The sequence below is a fragment of the Candoia aspera genome, chromosome 8, assembly GCF_035149785.1.
Source record: "Candoia aspera isolate rCanAsp1 chromosome 8, rCanAsp1.hap2, whole genome shotgun sequence".
Taxonomy (NCBI): Eukaryota; Metazoa; Chordata; class Lepidosauria; order Squamata; family Boidae; genus Candoia; species Candoia aspera.
In genome coordinates, this window is record NC_086160.1 from 2,657,081 (window position 1) to 2,680,102 (window position 23,022).

The following is a 23,022-nucleotide window of genomic DNA, read 5'->3' on the forward strand; positions in this document are numbered from 1 at the left end:
TGGAGAGATCTTAGTGTAATTTCATGAATGCTGTTACAGAATGCTGCTCTAGCAGTCTTCAAATCCTCACACGACTCTTTTAGGCCCAGGAGTTTCTCCTCCTCCTCCCTGGACCCTCGGTCTTGCCTTTTTTGGGTGTGGGGGCCCATTTCCGGGCAAAGAATGGCTTGCAGCCTCCCTCATGTTTATTTTCCAAAAACTGTATAAGGCCAAGAACCATTCTTAGAGCTAAAACCCATGCTCAAGTCTTGCAGTTTCATTCTCCAGCAGACCAGTTTCTTTCTTTTAATATAGTCAAATGAGGAGAGGAGCCCAACAGGTACCAGGAGACACACTGAGGCCTCACTAGGGACCCTGCAATAAACCTCATCTGCGGCCTTTAATTTCAGCACCCACTGTTTCCTTCAGGGTTACAAGATTTGAAGGAACCCATTTTCCTTCTCTGGCCAAAACAATTGCCCCTGGCTTCATCTCCTGTCCCTGTAAGTTTTTACTCTATGGTATGAATTCATTCCACAGTTCATTTTTCTCCACTGCCAACCAGGGCTACGGAGGTGGAACAAAGGTGGGGAACTATATGGTCAAATGTCTCCTGGTAAAACAGCTGTGCCACAATTAATAGAAGGATTGGGAAAACCTGATAACAGACTGGCTTGGCCCTCTCATTCTACACTTTACTACTTTTGTTCTCTGCAGGCGACATCAGCCTGCTGACAAATCAAACATTGGCATTCTTTTTACATAAGGAAGCTTCATTTGCCCAAATACTTTTTGAAATAGAAACTTCATATGATACCCTACTGCGCGCCTGCATTGATTCAGAGCAATGAACATCACTGCTGGATGAGTAACTTCATAATATTGCTTGGCCAAGACTGACTTCATCCCCAAAGTGGCTTTGTTTGAATTACTTGATAGCACCATTGGACGGATAAAGTAGTACAAAAGGAACCTTTGCTACCGTTGTGGTGCTGATAACCATTTTTAAAGCATACAACTCAAAAGGCCCAACCATAAACCCCTTAGTCTCAGAAGCGGCATGAGTTCCCGTTCTGCAGAGCTTCTCTATGCTTGCCTCTGCTCAGATCGGTCTTTGTGGCAGCCGCCCTGCCTTAGACAGGGGGATCTTGCAGAGCTCTCTCCTCACAGTCCTCTTAAAGCAGCTCCTGAGAAACACAGTCAAGGCGAATGGTTAAAATTCATGGGTTGTCCCAGAAGCCCAGAAAGAACTACCCACTAAGAAAAATAACCTAAATGTGCATATTTTATTTATCAGGGACAATGCACATATTGCTCAAAATGTATTATCTTCAAAACAAACCTAAGAGAAAAGCAGCTTCAAAGTGAAGAATATATGCCTGGGTACTAATAGCTTCATGAGCAGAATTACACTAGCTTCAGTCCATATATCCAAGAGAATGAATTCTACCTTTCTAAAAAATGATGCTCTCCCATATAAACAAAACAAACTCAAAGAGAGGAGGAAAAAACCCAATAAAATCCAGCCAGTTTGTTCCTAAGCTAGTCTTCTAGCTGGAAGGAAGTCTTTTCAATGTGAGATGCAGTCCGTCAAAACTAACTGGTGGTGGGAGAATCCACCCTCTGCTAATTCAGTTTTCACTTCATTGGGCAGAAGATGCGGCCATTTACGCACAGATGAAATTCAGGACTGTCCAGCTGGAGCCAGTCAGGCTGATGGCCAAAACTCCTGGTGGTCGCAGTCAGCAGGCAGGGACGTGGGTGGCAGCCGAGTCAAGCAGCCACCAGGAGGCACCCACGTTTGATGGCTAATGGTGGTGGTAACAATACAGGGATTAACCTGATTAGACTGCAAGAAACAGAGAGGGAGGGCTAATGAACATCAGATGATGAACCTTCTCTGTGGAAAAGGGCTCTCAGGGAAGGCTTTCCTGTGCAGAAAGGGGATCTGAAGGCCGCCCGGGCTGCTCCCTTCCCCCGCCCTCCCTGCAGCTGCGTGATCAAGCACAGGGCTTGCGTCCCCAGGAGCCTGGACCGGGAAGCAGCGTGTCAATTTTGGAGGCCGTGGGGGAGGAGACTGCATTTCTGCAGCTACGACACCTTGCCATCTTCCCTGCCTTCGCACCACGCAAGGCTCTGCTGCAGCAACAACTATGACGGTCAACTGAAGGCATCCCTTCTTTGAGTCTTTCTGTCCCCAAGAAGCTGGAATTAAAGAATAAAAAAGTGCATAGTTCTCCTTCAAACTGATAACGGCTTTAATCTGTCATCATCCAGTATGATTAAGAACAGAGAAGGATTAAGAACTCCTATCTGAACACACAGGGGCACCCACAGGGTATTGTCAAAAAGGCCAAGATGGCAGCCACCATGATGGGATTGAAGCTTCACACTAAAGATTAGACAGAGCTTTGATTGTCGGGCCACGATTTTGACTTCTGTTCATATCCTACAGACTCCTCTGTGGACATGGCTGACCCTTGTTACAATTTCTGTTTCATGAGCCCAATCTAACACAAAGTGCCTTTATGTTGCTGGGCTCAGAGCATCAGAGATTTCAACTGGTGCTTAACTTGCATACATATCAATACGACTCAGAAATGTGTTGAGATAATGCCCTTTGAGGGTAGAATACAAATACACAGTAAAAATTAAAGTAGCAATTCAAATACTGAGACTCTAGTTTTGGAAACGTTTTATAATTTATATATAAAAATTCAATAAGAAACAAAGTAGAATATTTGACAGAAAAATCCACAGTACAACAAAAGACCCCCAAACAAAAGAAACAATAAAAAAATCAACGCTGATTTTAGTTATAAAAGATGAATATGAACATTTTAAAATAATCTCAGAGTATTTGGCAACTTACATCTTTGCAAGAGACAAATGCTGATAACAATAAAAAAAAACTTTACATGGAACTCAAATGGAAGATTTGTTCTTGAGAGAGTAAAATGCAAGTCTACTAAAATTCTGGACAACTGACCAGTTTCCACACTCTCCTTTAACACTAGGGGATAAAGTACAAGATAAACGGTGCAGAATGACACACGGCTGATCTTTTAAGTCCTTTTGATTTCAATGTTTCCATGGAGGAAGAAAAGCACCGGGAGAAGAACAGTTAAGAGCTCCGCGTGGAGGGATTTGCCCTTCAGCTGAAAGTCTTCTTTTAATGTGTTCTAGCCAGGACACTGGGAGGAAATTTACAAGTGAGAATACGTTTCCAAGGGAAAGGTGCGTTGAACTCAACACTGCAACTGCCACTTTTAACTCTTAGCACAGAGAAAGTTACAAACACGACAAGGGAAGGAACAAAGCTTTCCCTATGCCCCCCGCCTTGACCTGAACACGGCGGGAAAGTACTGGGCCCACCTGGCAGAGACCGGTTGGTTCTGCTGAAGAAGAGCTTCCTGCTTCCTTCTCCTGGTCCTGCCCAGCGCCAACCATGGTAGCACAACATTTAATAATCCAGTTAAAACAACATAAGATGATATAATACCAGTTCTTGCTGTTCAATAAAGTGTTCCCATTAAGTTCATACACAGTAAAATACAATCTTTTTTTTTAAATAAATGATTTATATACAAAAGGTGTTAAGAGGCCACTAGTGAAGAGTGGATTGGAAGCATCAGCGAATTCCCCCTGGACACAAAGCAACCTTCCCTAATGCATACCATCTTCGGCATAAACAAAGAGTTTATAAAGCTGCTTATAATATTACCTGTGTATTATAAGTTACACCTTGGAAATAAACACATGCAACCCTCCCTCCCCCCCAAGCTTTACAGAGCAGGGAAAGATCTCTCCCCCCCGAATCTCCCCCCTCCCAACATGGGCTCCAACTACCGCTTAGACTTCTTCACATCGGTCTCATCGGCTCTCTGATGATCCTTCTTATGTGGCGCCAGGGGACTTGCTTCCCTTTTGCGCTTGGTGGGCTGAAATTTTGAACTGAAAATATATCAAAAAAAAAAAGTGATTAATTTTAGCTGGCGTGGAACCCAGTTGTGCTGTCAAAGCCACGCACGTGACCTGCTTTGGGAGAGAGTCCAGAGTTATTCCACTGCTGGGGTCTTGGCGAAGTCGGGAAGCGAGAGAATTCAGTGCTGAGCTGCTCTTCCGCTCGCTCTGCCTGTTTGGCTGCCTTGCGGAGGGAGGGAGGGCGGCAAAACTCCTCCTCGTCACCAACGGCATCTTTGGAGCAGTGTCTGCTGTCCCTTTTGCTGGAATTTGGCCCTGACCCTCTCGACGCCCCCCCACTCGCTCATCTGCACTGCTGCAACTCATATGGCTCATGACCAAGAGACTGAGGTGTAACTCTGGAGCTTTCCATTTGCAGAGCCCGCCACGCTGGCCTTGGTCAGGCTGGCTGGCACCAAGAGGAGCCGTCAGCCAAACATCTGGATGCCTTCCTCCACCCTTCTCCCCAGGCCTCCTTGACCTCTGGATCCCTATGGAAAATGAATTCTTCCATGAGGATTCTGCTTAAATGCTCCATCTTTCATTTCCCAACTAAATAAAACTATGTCATATAAATATGGTTATAAATGTGTGTGTGTGGGTGTGTGTGTGTATGTATGTATATGTATACATATATATATATATGTGTGTGTGTGTGTGTGTGTGTACACACACACACACACACACACACATATGGTCATGCTTGCTTATTGTATTTATCAACTGCCTCAAATATAAGAAGCTCTGGGTGGTGCATATCCTGGGCGTCCTTCCATCTAGATCTCCTCTTTAGCCCAGTGAACACAACAATCAAATTTAGATTGTTAAGTGCCTTGCAGGCAAGTAGACGTCTTTTATTTATATTAAATAGATCCTGAAAATCTGCTCTTAGGTTGCAGCAATAAAAGAATTTCCAAACTAAAAAGAAATAATAATTGCACCTTCATTGCACTGGTCAACCCCTCCCGCTCCCTCTGCCTTGAGTCTTGTCCAGTTCTGAGCACATTATACAGGGTTTCAAACAGGAATGGATTTAGAGCAGAGCAACAAGGATCAGAACCAATTCCCATGAGGAGAAATTGAAGGAGCTAGGCACTTTAACCTTAAAGAGAAACAGAAGGGGGATCTGAGGATAAATCTTCAAATACCTGTATGGAGGTCACACAGAAAGCCCAAAGCTTCCCAAAGAGTCAGATGCTGGAATTAAGTTACCAAAGTACCAGCATGCTTGGGTCTGCTTGTCCCACCACACCTGACGTTGCAGTCTCTCCCAGTCCCCCAGACCCTGGAACTCCCTACCAAAGAGGGTAGGGCTACCTGAAGTCCTCTTATGCTTCTGCATTTTTACTTGCAATTTATTTTTATTTTGTTTTATCTGCAAGTCGTTTTTGGCAACTGAGTGAGGGCTGCTGTTTTGGCGTTTTCATGAAAGGGACTACATTTCAATTATTGTTTTTAATTTTTATTTGCAGCCGTCTTGGGCCTCATTTATTGGCAGAAAGGTGGGATAGCTCCCACACGGCAACTTCAGTTTTCCTGTCTTGAACAAAGATATCCTTATATTTAGAATAAGACCGTGTTTTTCTCTTCTCTCCCACCCTGCCCCCTACTGTCTTTCTTCTGGACCAGTATTTGTAAGGTGATCCTTCTTCCTGAAGAGGAATTTGAGAATCTTTGTGGGCTAAAAAGAAAGGTACCATGCATGTGCATCAGCTTCAAGGACACTCATTGAACAGCAGCCCTACACACCATTCCTACAGCTGGTCTCCCCAAAGCACCAAAGATTCATGCCACTATTTGGTTCCTGGCTGAGTCGTGAGATACTTCGGTCCTATAAAACTTATCTCCTGTTCCTATTGATCCTTCTTGTGTTTTTGGTTAGTACGAGGAACTGTCTTCCATTTGCCATCTTCCAGACCTGCCTGGGTGTCTGGCCATTCCTGTGGCCAATACCATCAACCCACCTTGAAGTGGACTTTGGATGGCCACCTGGTTGTTAACTTTGGTTTCCACCACTTCAGGCTGTTCCAGAAAAGTACAGCCCCAGACATTTTTGGGTTTGGAAGCTGCTGAGTGCCAGTGACACATCTATGATGTTACAAGAGTAAGTAAACTATACTGAAGCAAAATAGATATATATTTATATCAGTGAAAAATAAACAAAATAAAAGATTTCCCCCCCAATGTTACCCTCAAAATTCTGGTAAATTCTGGAAAGCTGTCTTTTAATCCTTAAAGTGCCACCATGCCCAGTAATGGATATGCACCTACCAGATGGCATCTGATTCTAGTCATGGCCAGCCAGACGCTTCTATAGCATAACGGGAAGAGAACGGAAGAGCGTTCCCTGCAATTAGCCCACCAGTGCCGTGGCACTGCTCCAGGGGGTAATGATCAAAGCAAGAGGGAGGAGGAGAATCTCAGGTTATTTTCATTTCTACTTACTGGGCCAAGAGAGGAGTTCTGTTCGCTTTTGCAGTGGCAGCCGACCGCTTCCTCTCTGCCAGCTTCCGGCGATTTGCAGGAAGAGCTGGGGCTGGATTCTGACTTTTAGATGCGGCTCGGGTTGTTGGCTTGTTCGGCTGCTTCCTGAAAAAATGAGCACAAATTTATTTATTTCTCATATTTCTGCACCGCCCGTCTCGCAAGCGACACTCTACTGAACTACCGAAGTAGGGCCTTTCCTAGGATCACGTAAGATGGTCAGCTGGAACCCTGATCCCAAGAGTTGGCACTTGGGAGAATCTATTGTTGGATCGAGCACCGGTTTTTCTTGTTTGTTTGTTGGATTGTTTTATTTTGTGTTTTCATCGTTGCTGTCAGCCGCCCAGAGTTGCATCTCACAAAATGGGCAGCCATATAAAGTCTGTTGGAGTTGGCCAGCTAATAAATTTAAATAAGTTCAAATAGAATAAAAAAGAGTTATTCTAAATATTCCCACACTCTTATCTATCAAATCTCTGAGAGAGGGAGGGAGGTTGACATTATAAAATGAGAAGAACGGGGGGGGATGGGGAGGTGCGGTCCCTTCTGGGTCTCTTGGGGGCTGCACAAAACAGTAACTTGGTGCTTTTAGGTAGACCTCATTTTACATTGACCATTCAGAAGGAAATGAACCCCTCTTATCTTACGTTTAGATCAAGGGTACTTAGGAGGTTTCTGAAGAGGTGGGTCAGCCATGCATCTAGGACATCACTCCTATCTCAGAACGTGACAGAAAAGCAGCAGTTTGATTTCATTAACGGCAAACGAGCAGGCATGCCTCACAGCTGCTGGCCAGGAGCCCCCTCATGAGGAGCGTAAATACACGAAGCTGATGGAGCCTCATGCGGCCCTATTCTAAGAGGCACTAGCAGGAGTCTTGGCCAGCTTTTAGGGAGAGATGTTTAGGATTCAAACTGTGTGATCCACCAAAGGAGCCCTCTTGTCATGAGCTGGACTGAACAGGAGCAGCTGTTATGCTCATGGAAATGGCAAGGAAGGCTTAGGGTCCTTCCTGGACAAGACACTTGGCTGTGCACCAGCATAAGGTTTTCTGGATTGGGACAGTTCTTCTGGATTGTTTCCTATCTGGCTTCCAGACTGACTTTGGAACCAAGACTTTGGTGGCTCTTGTGGATGATCTCTATCGACAATGGGGAGGGAAGTGTAATATATGGGGCATCATTGGGTAGTAGCTTCAGTCCTTATGAAATGCAGATTTTTAAGAAAGATGGGAGACCACAGCTCTGCCCACAGGACATTAAGACTCATCTTATTTTCGATGCTGTTTAAAATCTACATGAGATTGACAGATGAAGCCACTAGTGTTAGATGCCCAGTCCCCTCGTTAGTCTCTAACATCTGACCTTGGGTGACAGAAGTTCTGACTTGGGATCTGGACCACTGTTTGATCAGAAGAAAGCAAAGAGAGGTGTACCGGCTGGATCACTGGATGCCCTTTCATTGCATATGCACCTGCCACACTTCCCTTATCCACCAAATTTGCAGGTTTGTGGGTGGTTCCAACCTTATTCCTGGATATTCACATGCAGGGATATCCACAGGAAAGGAGTCAAAAAAGTCAAGATGACGACCATAACCATGCGATGAAAGCCCTGCTCCTTTTTTATATGGGACACATGGTTGTGGCTGCTATTTTAACTTTTTTACCCCCTGCCACTCAATGGACACCCCTATTCACATGGTAACTGTAGTCAGAAATGCTTAATTATCAGCTGGGAAATTCACTGGATTTGAGACAAACACACCAATGATTGCACAAAAAGACAGCCTCGAGTTTTTTTCTGCTCAATTCCCACAACAGCCCTCCACATACTACTGGCAAGTCCCTCTGAATCATTTGCCAAGTCTTGGCAGAGCTGGCATTACCTTTCTGCTTCTAATCTTGATGCTGACCTAGTTGTGGCCCCTGAGTGCATCTCATCTCCATCTGTTTCACCACGGTCTCCTCCGCTGTCCCCTTTCTCCTTGTTTTCATCCTGCCCCTTGACTTCTTCAGAGGCTGGTCCTAGCTTCTGACGTTTTTTGGATGGCTCAGGTGTGTTTGTTCCTGCAAAATGTTACTCACAGTATCAAAGATCCACTCAAGCCTCTGAAAAAGACAGTTTTTTTTAATTTTAAGAAAGGGTATTCTACATGGACCTTGTAAATAGAAAAAGTGATTTTCCATTCCTTTTATGTTTTAATTCATATTTGTTTAAATCTCTCCAAACACATTTGTGATAGTTTACTTTTTTCTTTCACAGACAAAATTCATAGAAAACTCAAGTGGATTTAGAGAAGCAGCTGGGATGTACCAAGCTTGACATGAAATTACAGTGATTTGCACCTTTCCCCATAATATTTACTTTAGCTATAACCCAATGATTTTCCTACCAATGAATAAAGCTGCTCTTTTTGCAAGTTAATAGACATCTTAAACAATAAAAAGTTAAGAGAAGCAGAGGAGGTTCTCTGTCTACCTGTTTCCTCTGATGAAATACGAGGCCGCTTTGGTTTCCTTCCTCTTAACCGCAGAACTACCCCCGTCTTCTCTTTTTCAGCTTCCTAACAATTGGAAGTAAAGAAAAAAAGCAGTTCCACTAAAACCAAAAGGCCTTAAAATCCTGTAAATTTATTTAGAATTAGGTTGGAAAACAGCATGAATTAAAAATTCTTCAACTTACGCTGCGTCTATTGTTCAATAAATCATTTACTGCAAAAAGAAACAATAATTAAGAATGTACTTTTATCAAGACACTAAAGTGTAACCAAAAAATGTTCAACTTGATCAATTAACTAAAAGAAAGTCTTTCTTCATATCCTGTTCCTCCTAAACTTATTTCAATGTACTAAAGGCAAATGTAAGCTGTGGCAGAGATGACAGACAATGGTAAAATGGAATGATTTCATTCTCCTTGAAAATTAGAATTCCATATAATTCTATGAGGCTAGATGTTAATTTTAAGAGCTGGAAGAATGAAAAAATTAATTGCTGGCGACTTTGCTCTCCAGCCACTGCTGGTAAACGTCAGGTTTGTCCGTAACAAGACTATTTGCGCCGACGGCTTGGTGATGGACGAACAAGCAGGTCTGGCATATGGCTGGACAAGGGCGGGAAGGCTGTCCTGTTAGAAACATGCCTTCCTGGGTTTTGAAACCTGCAGCAGTCCAGGAAGGGTGGGTGGGAGCCAGTCACCTTTCAGTATTTTTTTTACTGAGGTTTTTTGGTTTTATGGAAGATCGGAGTTTTGTTTATTTTATTATTGAATTCTGTGTACTATTCTATGTACTACTGTGCACCACCATGAGTCATACTATCTGGTAGTTCAGAAATTCAATCGATCAGTCAATCAATGGGGGAAACAGTAATGTTTCTACACTGCCCAACTCTGAGCGCTCCTGGGGCAGCGTGGAAGGCAGCTAGGCCACCAGGTTCCCTTGCCATACCCTGCTTACAGAAATCAGCAGATCAGGCCCACTGAAACAACAGAATCACACAACCAATTTTACCAAGCTTGGGAGGGCATTGTACACCTATTAGAGCTACCATGGATCTCTGGACAAGAAAACTTCGTAAACATTACAGTGAAATTGGTGGAGTACCAAGTCAGGTGCATTTCATCCCTTCTACCTTTCATGCCAAGAACAGATGTTTGAATCATTACCTTTTGGAATAACCATTGGCCTACTGCTGGTGCCTGAAGACTGCAGTACCTAATTAAGAACAAAAACAGCGATATTTCCACTAGAAACACTGAACATATCTAATGCATTCAAATACTCCTTTCAGGCTTTTCTTTGTATTTAGCAAAAGTCATGCTATCCTGTCCTCTCCTCTCAGAAGTCATTTATAACACCGAGGAAGTAGCCGAGCTACTGCAATTAACGTGAACCCAAAGAAACGTAATATGCAATACCTTTTACAACTGAGCCATTTCATGCATGAACAAAGCTGGGTTTATCAAAGAAACAGACATTTTTTGATAGTTTTATATATGAAACAAAATACAGTACAGTATAGCGCAGAGGCAAAAATAAAGAGCCAGGAAGTTGGCAGATTACACTGCATCTGAACTAAGGTAAAGGTAAAGGTTTCCCTTGACGTAAAGTCCAGTCGTGTCCGACTCTAGGGGGCGGTGCTCATCTCCGTTTCAAAGCCTTGGAGCCGGCGTTGTCCATAGGACACTTCCGGGTCATGTGGCCAGCATGACTCACGGAACGCCGTTACCTTCCCGCCGAAGCGGTACCAATTAATCTACTCACATTTGCATGTTTTCGAACTGCTTGGTGTGCAGGAGCTGGGACGAGCAACGGGAGCTCACCCCGCCGCGTGGTTTCGAACCGCCGACCTTCCGATCGACAGCTCAGCGGTTTAACCCGCAGCGCCACAATTTGGCTTTCAGCAACCATTTCCATCTATCCTGCATAGGGATAATCCTGACCTACAGTATAAGGCAGGTGTAAAGATTTCTTGACAATATAAATATAAAAATTGTTAAAAGTTTTTGAAACTTGCTATACAAATGAAATTGATATAAATTATGTATAACATGAATTGTAACTACTCAAATGGGAAAAACACCTACATGGCCCTTGATTTTAGCTTGTTAGTCCCTCTTTTAGGGGAGATGGGCGGTAATTAAATTTGAATAAATAAATAAATAAATAAATAAATAAATAAATAAATAAATAACACGTTTATTATTTGATGATATGGATACGTGAATAGGTTTCAGAGCACCAAGTAGAGAACCTCCATATTAATTCTGACAAAAAAGCTTTTCGATGGAGTCAGTTTCATAATTCAGTTACCAATCAGTAATAATAAATAGTATAAAGAAATGTATGAGCTAATTTATTCAAACTTAAAAAAAATAATGCAACATCTTTATTAAGTTTATCAGCTTTTGTTTGTCCTATGATTAAAATATTAAAAAATCATCTGCATGAAAATAGTTTGGAATTAAGATATGTTATTTCAGGATAATTAATCTGCATGAATGATAGACTGATGCAAAAATAGGAGAAGTTATCCAAAACATTTCTATTTAAGGAGGTCAGTGTGTGAAACCTTGTGAAACTCCCACTCCCAGTATGGAACTGCTACTTCAAAAACCAAATGGGCTGTTCTGAGCACTCTAAAAATCTTTTCTGCATTCAGAATGGCTGTTTTGAGCTTGAAATATTTCCCAAATACTCAAGACGTCCTGTTTCACACTCAGAATAAAAGGTTCTTCGAGTGTGTGCTTGAAGGTTCAAAAGGAAGTATTTTTCACACTCATAAAAAGAATACTTTCTTGGGCTCCGGCCACACACACCACCCCAGGACTTCTGGGAAATGGCTTCCAGGCTTTTTGGAAGGCCAGGAGGGTAGGACCTGCCAGATCTCAGAGGAAGGGTGTTCCAAAGGACAGGGGCTGCTACTGGCATTATGCTGAGCGTAATCGTCTTCAAGCTCCCGCCAATGTTTTTTACCAAACAAACAACACGCAAATAAGTTCCACCGAAAGGCAACACTCCCACAACCTCTGCACACAACCGAAACCCTTGGCCAAATGCTTACGTTCCTCCGGACTGCGTCCACTGCTGAATCCTGGCCTGGAAGGAAAGAAGAAACTGCCTTGAGTTCAGTGAGACACTCAGGTCCACGGTTGAGGAAGGGCTGGCGCCACACTTACCCTGCACTGCTCCTACCGCAACTGGGTATTTGCGAGGCCGTCCTCGCTTTCGTTTGACTGTTACTTGCGGCTGCGCCTAACAAGCCAAAAGAGCATTATTTGTCACAAGGCCACTTCAAGATAATACCCTCTGAAGTAAATATAGAAAGGACAAAGAGGTTTGAGAAACATTTAAGAGTGAACAGAGTTATTGTGATCGAAACTTTTTTCAGGTTCGCTCACTGAAAACCTACATGTCTATTTGGTGGCACCTAAAAAAGTGGTTGTTAGTCTCTTGGGTGTGCAAAATATTTCATGAATTTTCAAAAAATGCCCTGTTTTGAGTAAGAAATTGAAGTCTTTAGCATGAATCAGGCTATCCTGAGTACTTTGGAAGTGGCTTGAGTTAGAAAGAGAAGGGTTCCAAGTCTGAAACACTCCATTTTGAGTTTGACACGCTTCACAACTACTCAAAAAGGCCCATTTCTTACAGTAGAAGGAAGATTTTCTTTCTTTCCTTCCTGCCTTCAGATTCAGTTAGGGACTAAATTGTTAAGGATTTTGACCCAGGTGTCATCTGCAACATGGCTATTATCTTGATTACTTAGAAAAGCATTAGTGACTTGTTTGTTGGTCTGGGTTTTTTCTTTTTCTGTTTGGATTATTGTTACAGTTGGGCAAAATATGCTGATCATCTGAACCACACGCAAGCAACTTTCAGATGAGTGACTGACACTGACCAGATCGCTTGTCTCAACAGGATTCAAACTGGATTCCAGACCTGAAGTGTTAGAAATATCCACTCTGCCAATAATTTCATCTGCGGGAAAAAAATTCAAGAAACCCAACTTTTATTAAATGCTTACATAATCATTTTTAGCAACAGCATAATCTGTTGACTTCCTCTGAACGGCATAAGCCTGGCTTCCACTTGCTGCACACCCCATCATTTTTACTTCTATGACAACCTAGATAAACTATAGGGGATAGCTTGTCTTATATTTTTCTGCATCATGGATCTAAAATTCACGTTTATATGGCAATTTATAATGCTAAAAATTAACCAGGAACTGAATGTCCAAAGGATAGAAATAAGCACCTTGCTTCTACAGGACAGAAATGTCAGATAATAGGGAACCACCTATCTAGGGGGGTAGTTCCCCTTGTTCAACAGAGAATGTCCCGACACAGAATGGTTGCTAATTTATCTACTTGAAAAGGCGCAGGAAGCACCTCCTGCATTCTAGGAGGCCTGCTCCTTAGAGGTAGCAAATACGTACAACCAACGCCACACGCACAACAATGTCATCACAGAAACGCTGGGATTGTATACTTGTCTCCCAACAACTGATGCAAGTCACAGCATTTGCATGACGACATCGTCACATCCATTTCCCCCCTTGCCCCTCTGCATACCCCTCTGAGTAACAGCTAAATGCTAATGGGTTCTCCTGTTGCATGCCATCTCGGAATCATTTTTCTAAGCAGTCTCTTTAGATTCCATGTCCAGATCACTAGATATGGAGTGTAAGGAAAAAGGAAACTTGAAATGACCCTAGTACAAATACTGCAATTCCACTGTTAAGGTTACACAGCCAATTCCTGGCTGGCAGGCAGAAAAGGAACACCGTACACCTTTTGAATAACTTGTCCAAAAGGCCTCCCAAACTGAAGTTTCATATTTTCTGGAATAACTTTCATTATATCATCATCATCATCATCTGAAAAGGGGAAATGTACACTATGCAAACAAATTCTCATTCATTTAATGGGTCATGCACATAATAGTTACTCATGGGCTGTTGTCTTTTATGGAAAACTCAAAAGCACCACGCTCAGTATCACCTTTTTCTTTTACAGCTTCTGAGGAACATTTCTGAGGCACAGCACGACATTCAGGCATTTCTTCCGAGTTGTCAACAGTTTTTTTCTAAACAATTATAAACAAACAAACTGCTGATTAAAGAGGACCATCCCCTTTGAAAACTGCTGAAATGCTCTCTCAGTTTGCTCTCTGCATCACCCTGCATTAAATCACTTTGTTTGCTCAGGAAGATCATCAAGACAAGGAAAAGGACTCTGATACGTGCTCATGAATCAAGGAAGATTGTGCAGAAATATACAATCTTATACTGAACTTCTCTTTACGCAAGATGGCAGCTTTTCAGCACCTTCTCCTTGGAATACCAGATTCCCCCTGATGCTCACAAAGGACACTGAGACATTTTGTAACTGGCAATGTCTGAACAGCTCCTATTTCCAAATCACCCTTTAAACATCTTGTTGTGAGTACACTAACCCAGCCCTTGGAAGTTGGAGGAAAAACCAGTATCTCCCGTTTTGTGTCACAACTGCTACAGCACCTGTCCCGTTAAATTCATTTTCCCAGTTACTCAGAAACTTGGAGAGCTGGCTGGACTTTAAATTATTTATTCTTCCCCACTGTAATGTACATTCTAACGTAATTGGCATCAACAGGACCATACATCAATAGAAAATCCTCTAGAACCTTCATCATATACCGTAGAGAAGACTAGGTATATACATTTCATAGCACTGTGTGCAAAGGGAATGAGAAAATAAATTATGGTTTATGTCCATTAAATCTGTTGGAAACTACGGTAAATAGATGGTTTTCTCACTGTATCCCATGGTAAGCAAGGATTCTTTGTGGTTTTACGCATCTCACACCCTTCAGCTTCTAGCCATTTCAGTGAAGTCTAATGTAATAGTAGCTTAAAAAGAAGACAAAAGAAATCAGGAAGTGACCTGGCCCCACAAGTCATTATTGGCTTGCTTGCAAGATTAACTGCTTTGTTCAACAAATTCTGATTTGGGCTTGACACACACAACTGATAATGGTTACAAACCTGAAAACTAAGAAAAAAGGCAGGTTTCAGAAATGGTTTCATAGAGGACAAGTTCTATAGATTGGAGCAAGCCGTGTCCTGTTTTAACATCACTTGACATGGGTTACCAAGTTACCTCCTTTTTAGACTGAAGCATTTCTGGCTGCTTTTGACTACAATAAATCAAGTGTTCTCTCCCTGTCCTTCCTCAATGTCAGACTTTCTGCACACCACCCTCTAGAAGTATCCTAGCTAGTGATGGCCTTGTAAACTAGTAATTGTAAATATAAGGATATATTAGAACTTGAAAGTGAGCATGAGTGCAGTTGATATGGAATAATTTGACTCTCTATTTTTGTTTATAAATAATAATTGCCATTCCAATCGGGGATATACAAAAAATCCAGAAATGATACTGGATGTAAAAAGGGAAACTACCTGCTATTATCAATCACTATATGCCCATAATACATATCTCTTCCAATGTATTTAAATGAATCACAAGTTTAAAAATACCTCATTAATTTCTTGTTTGGCCTCCTCTTCCAGAATCTGACATGGTGTACCATTATCTGCAAAATAACAGTGCTTTCTTGAAATGGTTTTCAAAAGTGTAGGCTGAGGAGGAATGGAAACTGTATGCAGCATTCTCTTGACCAAGGCAGGCCATGGTTTGAACTACCTGATTTACCCTCTTCAACAGCAGGATGCATTATCATGAGGCTCTCTTCCTTCTGGTTAGGTCTGTCTACCTGCAACCAAAGGAGGAGAGGGGAAATGAGGACACGGACCACCTTGCTGGACTGGCCAGCTTTCTTTTCTGGATAACAGCCTGCCGGGTGGGCCAGGGAGGAACCCAAGAGGGGTGAAGTAACAGCTCTTCACGTGCTTCAGCACATGCTGCCTTTGAGCCAGGAGATTTCATCAAGTATTATGCCTCTGACAGAGTGATCTTACAGGAACGTTTTTAAAACAGTACTGAGCTATCCAGCTGAATTTGATTTTCATCTACCAATTTTCAGAAAACGGATTTTTTTTTCCCTTCCAGTAAAGACCAAGAAGTATCAATAGTTAAAAAAAGCAGACTCTCCCCACCCCCAACCCCCAGTGCATACCTCTAATATTTTTTCTTTAGAAACCTGATCTTCTATCGCTTCTGTTATGACTGAAGCATGTACACTTCCAATGGCTAAAACACACAAAAACAGAAATACAGAATTATTAATCAGAATCCAGTGTTGACGTGGCATATTGAGTGCTTGAAAGCAGGCTGCCCACCCGTCCAGCAAGGCAGGGACAGGTCATTTTTTCACCCCTGATGGTAGTGTCAGTTGCTGGATTTTGGTGGAGGGGAGATGGGCGGATGCTCATCATTTCATCCCCATCAACTGTACTTCCAAGTGCTAATTTCCCATGATCGATCAGAGCAGGCATCCTGCTGTTCATGAGCTCAGTGATACTGCTCTGGGGATTTTCTCAGAAAATTGGCAATCAATCAACTGCTGGGTACCGTGGAAGGTGACACCACCATAGAGGGGGCTGGACTGCTCAGCCTTGTCGCAGTACTGAAGCTGTGTGTGACCAAGATGAAGAGAATATTGGTTTGGCCCAAGATCATCTGACAGGCTCATGGTTGATCTGAATAACTTCCCAATTTACAGTTCCATTTCCTAGACTACAAATACTCAACTTCTATTATCTCAAGGGATGCCTTCTAAAAATGGGAAAAATCAAGGAACTGTTATTTTTGGTGATTTTAATGACTGAAACATAAAGTGCTTGGTTCCCCTCTTAATGCTTCCTAAACTAAGAAAGGAGTAGAACATTTTGGCTCCATCCACTCTAGGGAGTGACAGTGATTCTGAGGGCTAGAAGTTCACATGCAGCATGTGAGCCAGACAAACCACAGATGCTACATAATCTCAATCACTCAAATGAACTGCATTTATCCTTACAGAGAGCCGTGGCACAGGGACTGGTATAAACAGTTAGTTTTTGCTTGATTTCAGACACAGGAGACATCTGTACACTTGTTCATTACATACTGTTTGTGGCAGTTCTGTTCCAGCCTAACAACTACGGATGATGAGACCAGGGTGAAAACAAGCCCAAACCCACAGAAATCCTTTACTGTGGATACTGATCTGTATTTTCCAAACCTGGATATGTGAAACTGCAGATAATTACGGTCATTAATCAAGAACGCATCTTGGTATCAAGGATTAATACTTAAATCCCTTCAAATTTGCCCCAAATGCAGAGGATCTGAAAGCCACAACACTTTGCAGCAGCCGTGGATGAAAGCAGCATGAACAAAAATGTTTTTTGCTTCACATCTGCCTTGGAGGAAATCCCTCTAAAGCACAGTTCAAGACACACACTAGCCACATTTTGTCATTTTCCTAGTTTATGGAAAAACCCTTTCTCTACAAAAAATAGAAAGCTTCTATATATGCAGTTTGTTGGAAAAAATGTAACTGGATGGGAAGGAAAAATGTTATATTCTCTACTTAATGAGGACTTTTAACTACAGAATCCTGAGATAATAATTACAATTCTCTTCTTTTCTTGTAATTGTTTGTCAGAAAAGATAACAGAGAGGTCATGTCTAAGCGCAGCAGGAAGAGACATAGATTTTGGATTAAGAGAGGACTTGAACTTGCCTCCCACCTCTCCCACGTTCTTACTGGCCAGAGCGACTCTGCACAAACCCCGAGAAAGCAAAGGAGTGGAAAAGAGTCGGAAAGGCCCAATCCTGACGCACCCGAATTGCTCACTCCAAAGCAGAAAGAGGCCCAGCGGGTAGAAAGGTCACGGTGAGCCACTGGCAGGAAGCTTGTGGCTCCCAGTTGTTTAAAATTCCAATTTACTGGAACTTCCTATTGTAAACTTAGACTATAGCTAACTCCTGTTATTCTAACTACTCATTGTGAATGCTCATTTAAAATCATTTTAAGTGTGCACATGGTTTCTTTCATTATTACTACATTAGGATACCAGGGAAATAATCTTTCAGTTTTAGAAATGCATCAAGTACGGAGTCAGATCTCTGTTCATTGAACAGCAACCGGGTGTTTACATTCCTTGCAGTTTGGGACTAGGAAGCTCCTGGTCTGCTGTGCAGACGCAACTCTGACAGAAGACTTGATTCACTTTTAAACAACTTCCTTTCACTTAGGCTGGATTTTATCAAATGAAGCAGTTTCTAAAAACGTCTGTAGTGGGGAAAGTAATAAAATGTAACACTTAATGTCATATAGAATAATTGAATACTGCACAGATTCCCATGGAAGCATCTTGTGTGTGAAGGTGTACTTTAGCTATTCTTTGTGAGAGTACAAGCAACGAGTACCCAGGAATCACTCATTTGAACTACAGTTATGCCCACAGCTACACAGGGAAAACAGGAGAGTGCAGAATATCTAGGAGAGGGCTTTTCAGGGTGTGTTCCATGGAACCCTAGCGTTTTATTCACTAGTATTTTGCCTCTTGGTCAGGGGTTCTGGGAATTTTTTTTAACCAGCAGGTTCCATGATCTGAAAAAGTTTGAAAACCCCTGTTCTGGAGTAATAAGAACACTTGCAGGAAACTATGTCAGGCACCATGAGTGAAATGACGTACTGTTACTAGAGATCAATAAGAGGGCAACTTTCGGTTCTCTATTTGATCACAATCAGATTTAAAACACCTTAGACTGCCTTCCACAACTAGAATCACAGAATACATGGGCTGGAAAAGGTGGCTGAGCTCATTTAATCCACTTCCCTGCTCCTGCTAAGGGCAAGAATCCGTTACACCTTTGCCAACCGGTGGCAGCCCTGCCCCCATTTGAAGCCTCCAGCGAGGGGGAAGTCCACCACCATTCTCAGGCGACTCTTCCTCTGCTTAATGGCTCTTCCTTAATTCAGCTCAACTGAAATTTGGATAAGGGTCACTGCCCTCACTGCTAGAAATGCAGTGGAGTTACTAACTTCTTTTTAATATCCCAGTACTACTAACTCATTGGATATACAGTCCTATGTTAAATGTAGATACTATAATTTCATTGACTGGGATACCAAAGCATGACTTTGGTGAATTTCATCAACACTACAGCCCAATTTAATCAATGTTTCTTGAATGGACTCTTGATTTCAGCCTTTCATTCAGTACAAAAATTACAGTCATTAAAACATGAATTTACTTTTAAGAACCTCTTCAGGCTGTTTCTCTTCACAGTGAAGTTCCTTTTCTGGACTTGTACACGGCAGCTGCTATGAAGAAAAGGTAAACAAATCTCTTTCAACACTAACAGCATCAAAGCCTATGGACACCTATATTTGAAAGCAAGCATGCCGCTGAATGACGCTGCAGCAGAACAACAACAACAACAACATACTGTCGTCTTAACTCTGAAGCAGGGGCAGGAAGCACGGTGAGCGTGGGGAATGTGCTCTTGCTAACTCTCTTGACTCTTGTGGGAGTTTTCAAATCTTGAAAAAAAATCAGTATGGGAGAAAGCAAGAGTGACGGACTCATCTTCTGGATAATTTGCCTTGCCTGGCGTTATGAGGGTTTTTTTCCCACTACAAAGGGCTAAACAAGGACCCTCCAGCAGAGTGAGAGGAAGTGGAATGAGAAGTGACTGTGATTATGCTGGACAGGGGGTATGTTTCAATTAAAAAAGGGAATTAGAAGCTGGAATACTTCCAAGGAAAGTGCAGCATCTTCTTACGTACAAGCATCTGTATCCACGTGCTATAGAGCAGCTACTGGACTGCAACCTTTTTGTGCCATGGTCTATATGTTGGCTACCAACTAGGCATGGCATCTATATTTCAAATATGGAGCAGACAAATGGGCATGGGCTCCATCCCCCCTCCCTCAAGAATCTGCTCATACAGAATTTTATCACGCTACAGCCCAATTTAATTACTGTTTCTTGAATGGACTCTTGATTTCAGCCTTTCATTTTCTTCTAAATAAGTACAAAATACTTTAAACCAAACTGCAAACCAAATGACAAAGAATTAAACATTTCAAAATACCACCATACCTGATCAGTTGCCTCTATCCTTGGTTCCAGACTTTCAGTCTCAAATGGAAGCACCTCTTTATTGTCTAACAAAAACAATTTAAGCAATTATAATACAGTGGTTACAATCAGTTACAATATTATGGTTATCTGGCAAAATTTCATCCTATACAGATGGCTGAATAAAACCTTAGGAAAGTTAAAATTTTCTGAAATTTTCTCTGGAAACAGGATTAGGGGTGGTTGTTCCAGATAGCAATCTAAAGTTAGAATGTTTATTGTTATAATATTTTCAGTGAGAATAGTACAGCTTGTTTAAATATATTTTAGAAATTTAATGTTTATTGAACTTAATATTCAGAATTTTATAGGAAAGCTAAATTTATAATGAAGAAAAGTCACTACAACTTTCATCTAATTCTCCATTAGATTCTGAAACATGTAATATGGCAGTAACAGGCAATACAGCTGGTCCATTTATTTCAATTTTTGAAGTTCCTTATGCATTTGCTTATAATACTTTAAATGCATATTGCTATTAATAAAGTAACTTTTGGAGTGACAAACTAAGACTGATTTTTTACAAGTTGTATTATTCATAGCTACCCATTTATAATAATACACTAGTTTTCTTAATTGTTCGAATGAAGGAAGGTCCAGACTATCAATCAAACCACTTCTACCTTTGTAAGTACAGGTGTGCAAAATGAACAGGTATTTTGGAACAGCTGTGTCTGAACTGAAATGTAGGTGTTTCAGGTGATCTGGTCCACACCTGGAGGGAAATGGGCCATTTAGGTGGAAGTGGCTTGGGATGGCAGGGAGAAGAGTGGGAAGAGCCCGTGGTGACAACCAGTGGAGGGACAGACTCATCCGTCTTGGCCTTCTCTCCCCGTAGCAGCTCCCAGATCAGCATATCCTGTCAGTCCCCCTCGCCCCTCCCAATCTTCCCAGCCTCTTCCCTTCTCTCCTCCTCTTCAGGAGGTGGAGGGCTGGCCATATTCTAGAATGCCCTTCAGGCAACAAGAAAACAGAACAGGCTTTCCTTGCATCCCACATACTGTACAGTGAAAGTCTACTCTAAAGCAGCCACACACAACCTGGTGCCTATTAATTTGTTAGACTACAACTCCCATCGCCCCCAGTCAACATGGTAATACTTTGGTATTTATACTCAATTGGTCTAATTGTTCAGATCTGGGAAAGAATATGCAACAATCAAGGCTATCTTTAGATATGGGATGATCGGACTACCCTTGCTTCAAACAATCCAAATTGATACCTACGTTCACAAATGCAGACCTATCTAAGTCATCCGTGGCAAGAAATAAACTTTCTTTCAGGGAGAATAATTTTATTTCCTGCATTATCCATGATGTTATTTCAAGGTGGCCACCACAATTTATCATGACATCAAGATGGCTAATTTTTATTTTTAAGCACCAATGGTCTATAGAGCTTTTTGGCAATATAATTTGTAAAGTGGTCCATGAAACATCCGATATCTGATTCCTTCCATGTTTTGCAGGCTACAGACCTGACCATTTGCCAAGCTGGCTGTGGCTGACAAGAGATGTTCACAGAATCTCTTGGGCATTTATCCCAGCCTATGAATACACAGTACAGCTGTCACAAGTTGGACGATTCCTTATTTCATTAGATTTTGGCGGGTGGGGGGGAGGCTGAGAAACTTTGCATGAAGAAAATGAGAATATCAGTGTCAGCCCTTTGAGGTGGGCAACATCAGGAAAGAGGCACAAGGGGGACTTCAGGAATGCTACTTTGTTGTAGGGTAGAATAACAGAATCTGGAAAAGTTGTCAAGTTTCTCTTACTTCTCCTTAAACAAAATCAAGGCAGGGTCATTCTGAGTTTCTTTCTCACACTTTCCTCTTTCTTAAGACTGAGTCATCCTTTCTGAAATTCCCCCCTTAATAGTCCATTCATTCTTTCCCCATTCCAAAGGCCAGGTCTATATTTTTTCACAAAGGAAGAAGAAATGCTTTTTCTTCCCATATGAGTTTAATACTAGAGTTACAGTCTGTGGGCGCTTTCACACTTCTTTTTTTAAGGTGACAACAGAAAACAAGTACTGATGGCCAAAACTTCAGGTACAGGCTGGCCAAAAGGATAGGCTGGCCTTGCTTAGTGAATGTGAAGTGGATACCCACCAGCCCTGCCTGATTTTCCCAGTCCATATTTTGTTTCAAAACCTGAACATCCCAGATGTTCCAGGTTTTGGTTTTGTTGAATCAGTGTGATTCCAAATGGCTTGGTAGAACTTCTGGAATATGATGATTAGTTCTAGGTTCAAAACAAAACTATCTTTTTATTTCATTCACTTATTAATAAATTAGACCAAAAGATAAATTGCAGCAGAGTCATTTTCATAGCTAAAATCTATTTAGGGTTTTCCCCCATTTTTCAACATATATTGCTTTATTATCTATTTTCACAATTTCCAAATCTTTCCCCTCAATTGTGAAATATTAGACTTTTTAATGATATCCCATTTTATTTTAATAAATTATCACATTATCACAAATGGATCAATTATTTCTACTTTGTTTTTCTTAATTCTAAGATCAGTTTAACTACCCATATTTTGCAAGGTTTTTCCCCCCATAATTCTCTTACTGAATGAAATGGCTTGAGATGTTGTAACATATGAATAGAATCAATTTATTCACATTCTGCTCCTTTTCTGTCATTTTAAACAACATCTATTCTTTTTAATTGCTTAATATTCTGTAGAATGTTTGGGACAGGGACAAGTGAACATATGGGCAATACTTCCTACCATCAACAAGTTTATGTACTTTTTTTGTCCTCATTCACCTTCCTATGACCCTCTTGATTTCCAGAAAAAATGGGTTAAATAGTAATAGCTTATTTTTCATTTTTTAAAGCAGTCCGTAAAGCCTCAGTTAGGTTATACCTTTGATTCACTGTACTCTGTATTTAACCATTTGAAATCACCATGGGCTAGTCCTTCCACTTAAAATGGATATACTTTAAACAAGGGCATTTATGGAAAACCACCAGTGGCTTATTCCTCAGGGAAATGTGACTGCTCC

General features: G+C 41.6%; 1 protein-coding gene across 1 annotated transcript in view; it reads right to left on the reverse strand.

The window, feature by feature from the left end:
• Positions 1-3,806: 3,806 nt before the first annotated feature.
• Positions 3,807-23,022, reverse strand: part of BOD1L1 (biorientation of chromosomes in cell division 1 like 1) — a 44,305-nt gene continuing 25,089 nt past the window's right edge. The window contains exons 11-25 of the mRNA XM_063310392.1: positions 19,968-20,032; positions 19,116-19,185; positions 16,048-16,121; positions 15,615-15,684; positions 15,449-15,504; positions 13,929-14,013; positions 12,824-12,903; positions 12,105-12,180; positions 11,990-12,024; positions 10,092-10,140; positions 9,111-9,139; positions 8,907-8,991; positions 8,314-8,494; positions 6,388-6,531; positions 3,807-3,933 (exon numbers count right to left, since the gene is read on the reverse strand). Of these exons, the coding sequence (XP_063166462.1) occupies positions 3,825-3,933; positions 6,388-6,531; positions 8,314-8,494; positions 8,907-8,991; positions 9,111-9,139; positions 10,092-10,140; positions 11,990-12,024; positions 12,105-12,180; positions 12,824-12,903; positions 13,929-14,013; positions 15,449-15,504; positions 15,615-15,684; positions 16,048-16,121; positions 19,116-19,185; positions 19,968-20,032 (1,208 nt within the window). The 3' untranslated portion in view covers positions 3,807-3,824. The remainder of the gene's footprint in view (positions 3,934-6,387; positions 6,532-8,313; positions 8,495-8,906; positions 8,992-9,110; positions 9,140-10,091; positions 10,141-11,989; positions 12,025-12,104; positions 12,181-12,823; positions 12,904-13,928; positions 14,014-15,448; positions 15,505-15,614; positions 15,685-16,047; positions 16,122-19,115; positions 19,186-19,967; positions 20,033-23,022) is intronic.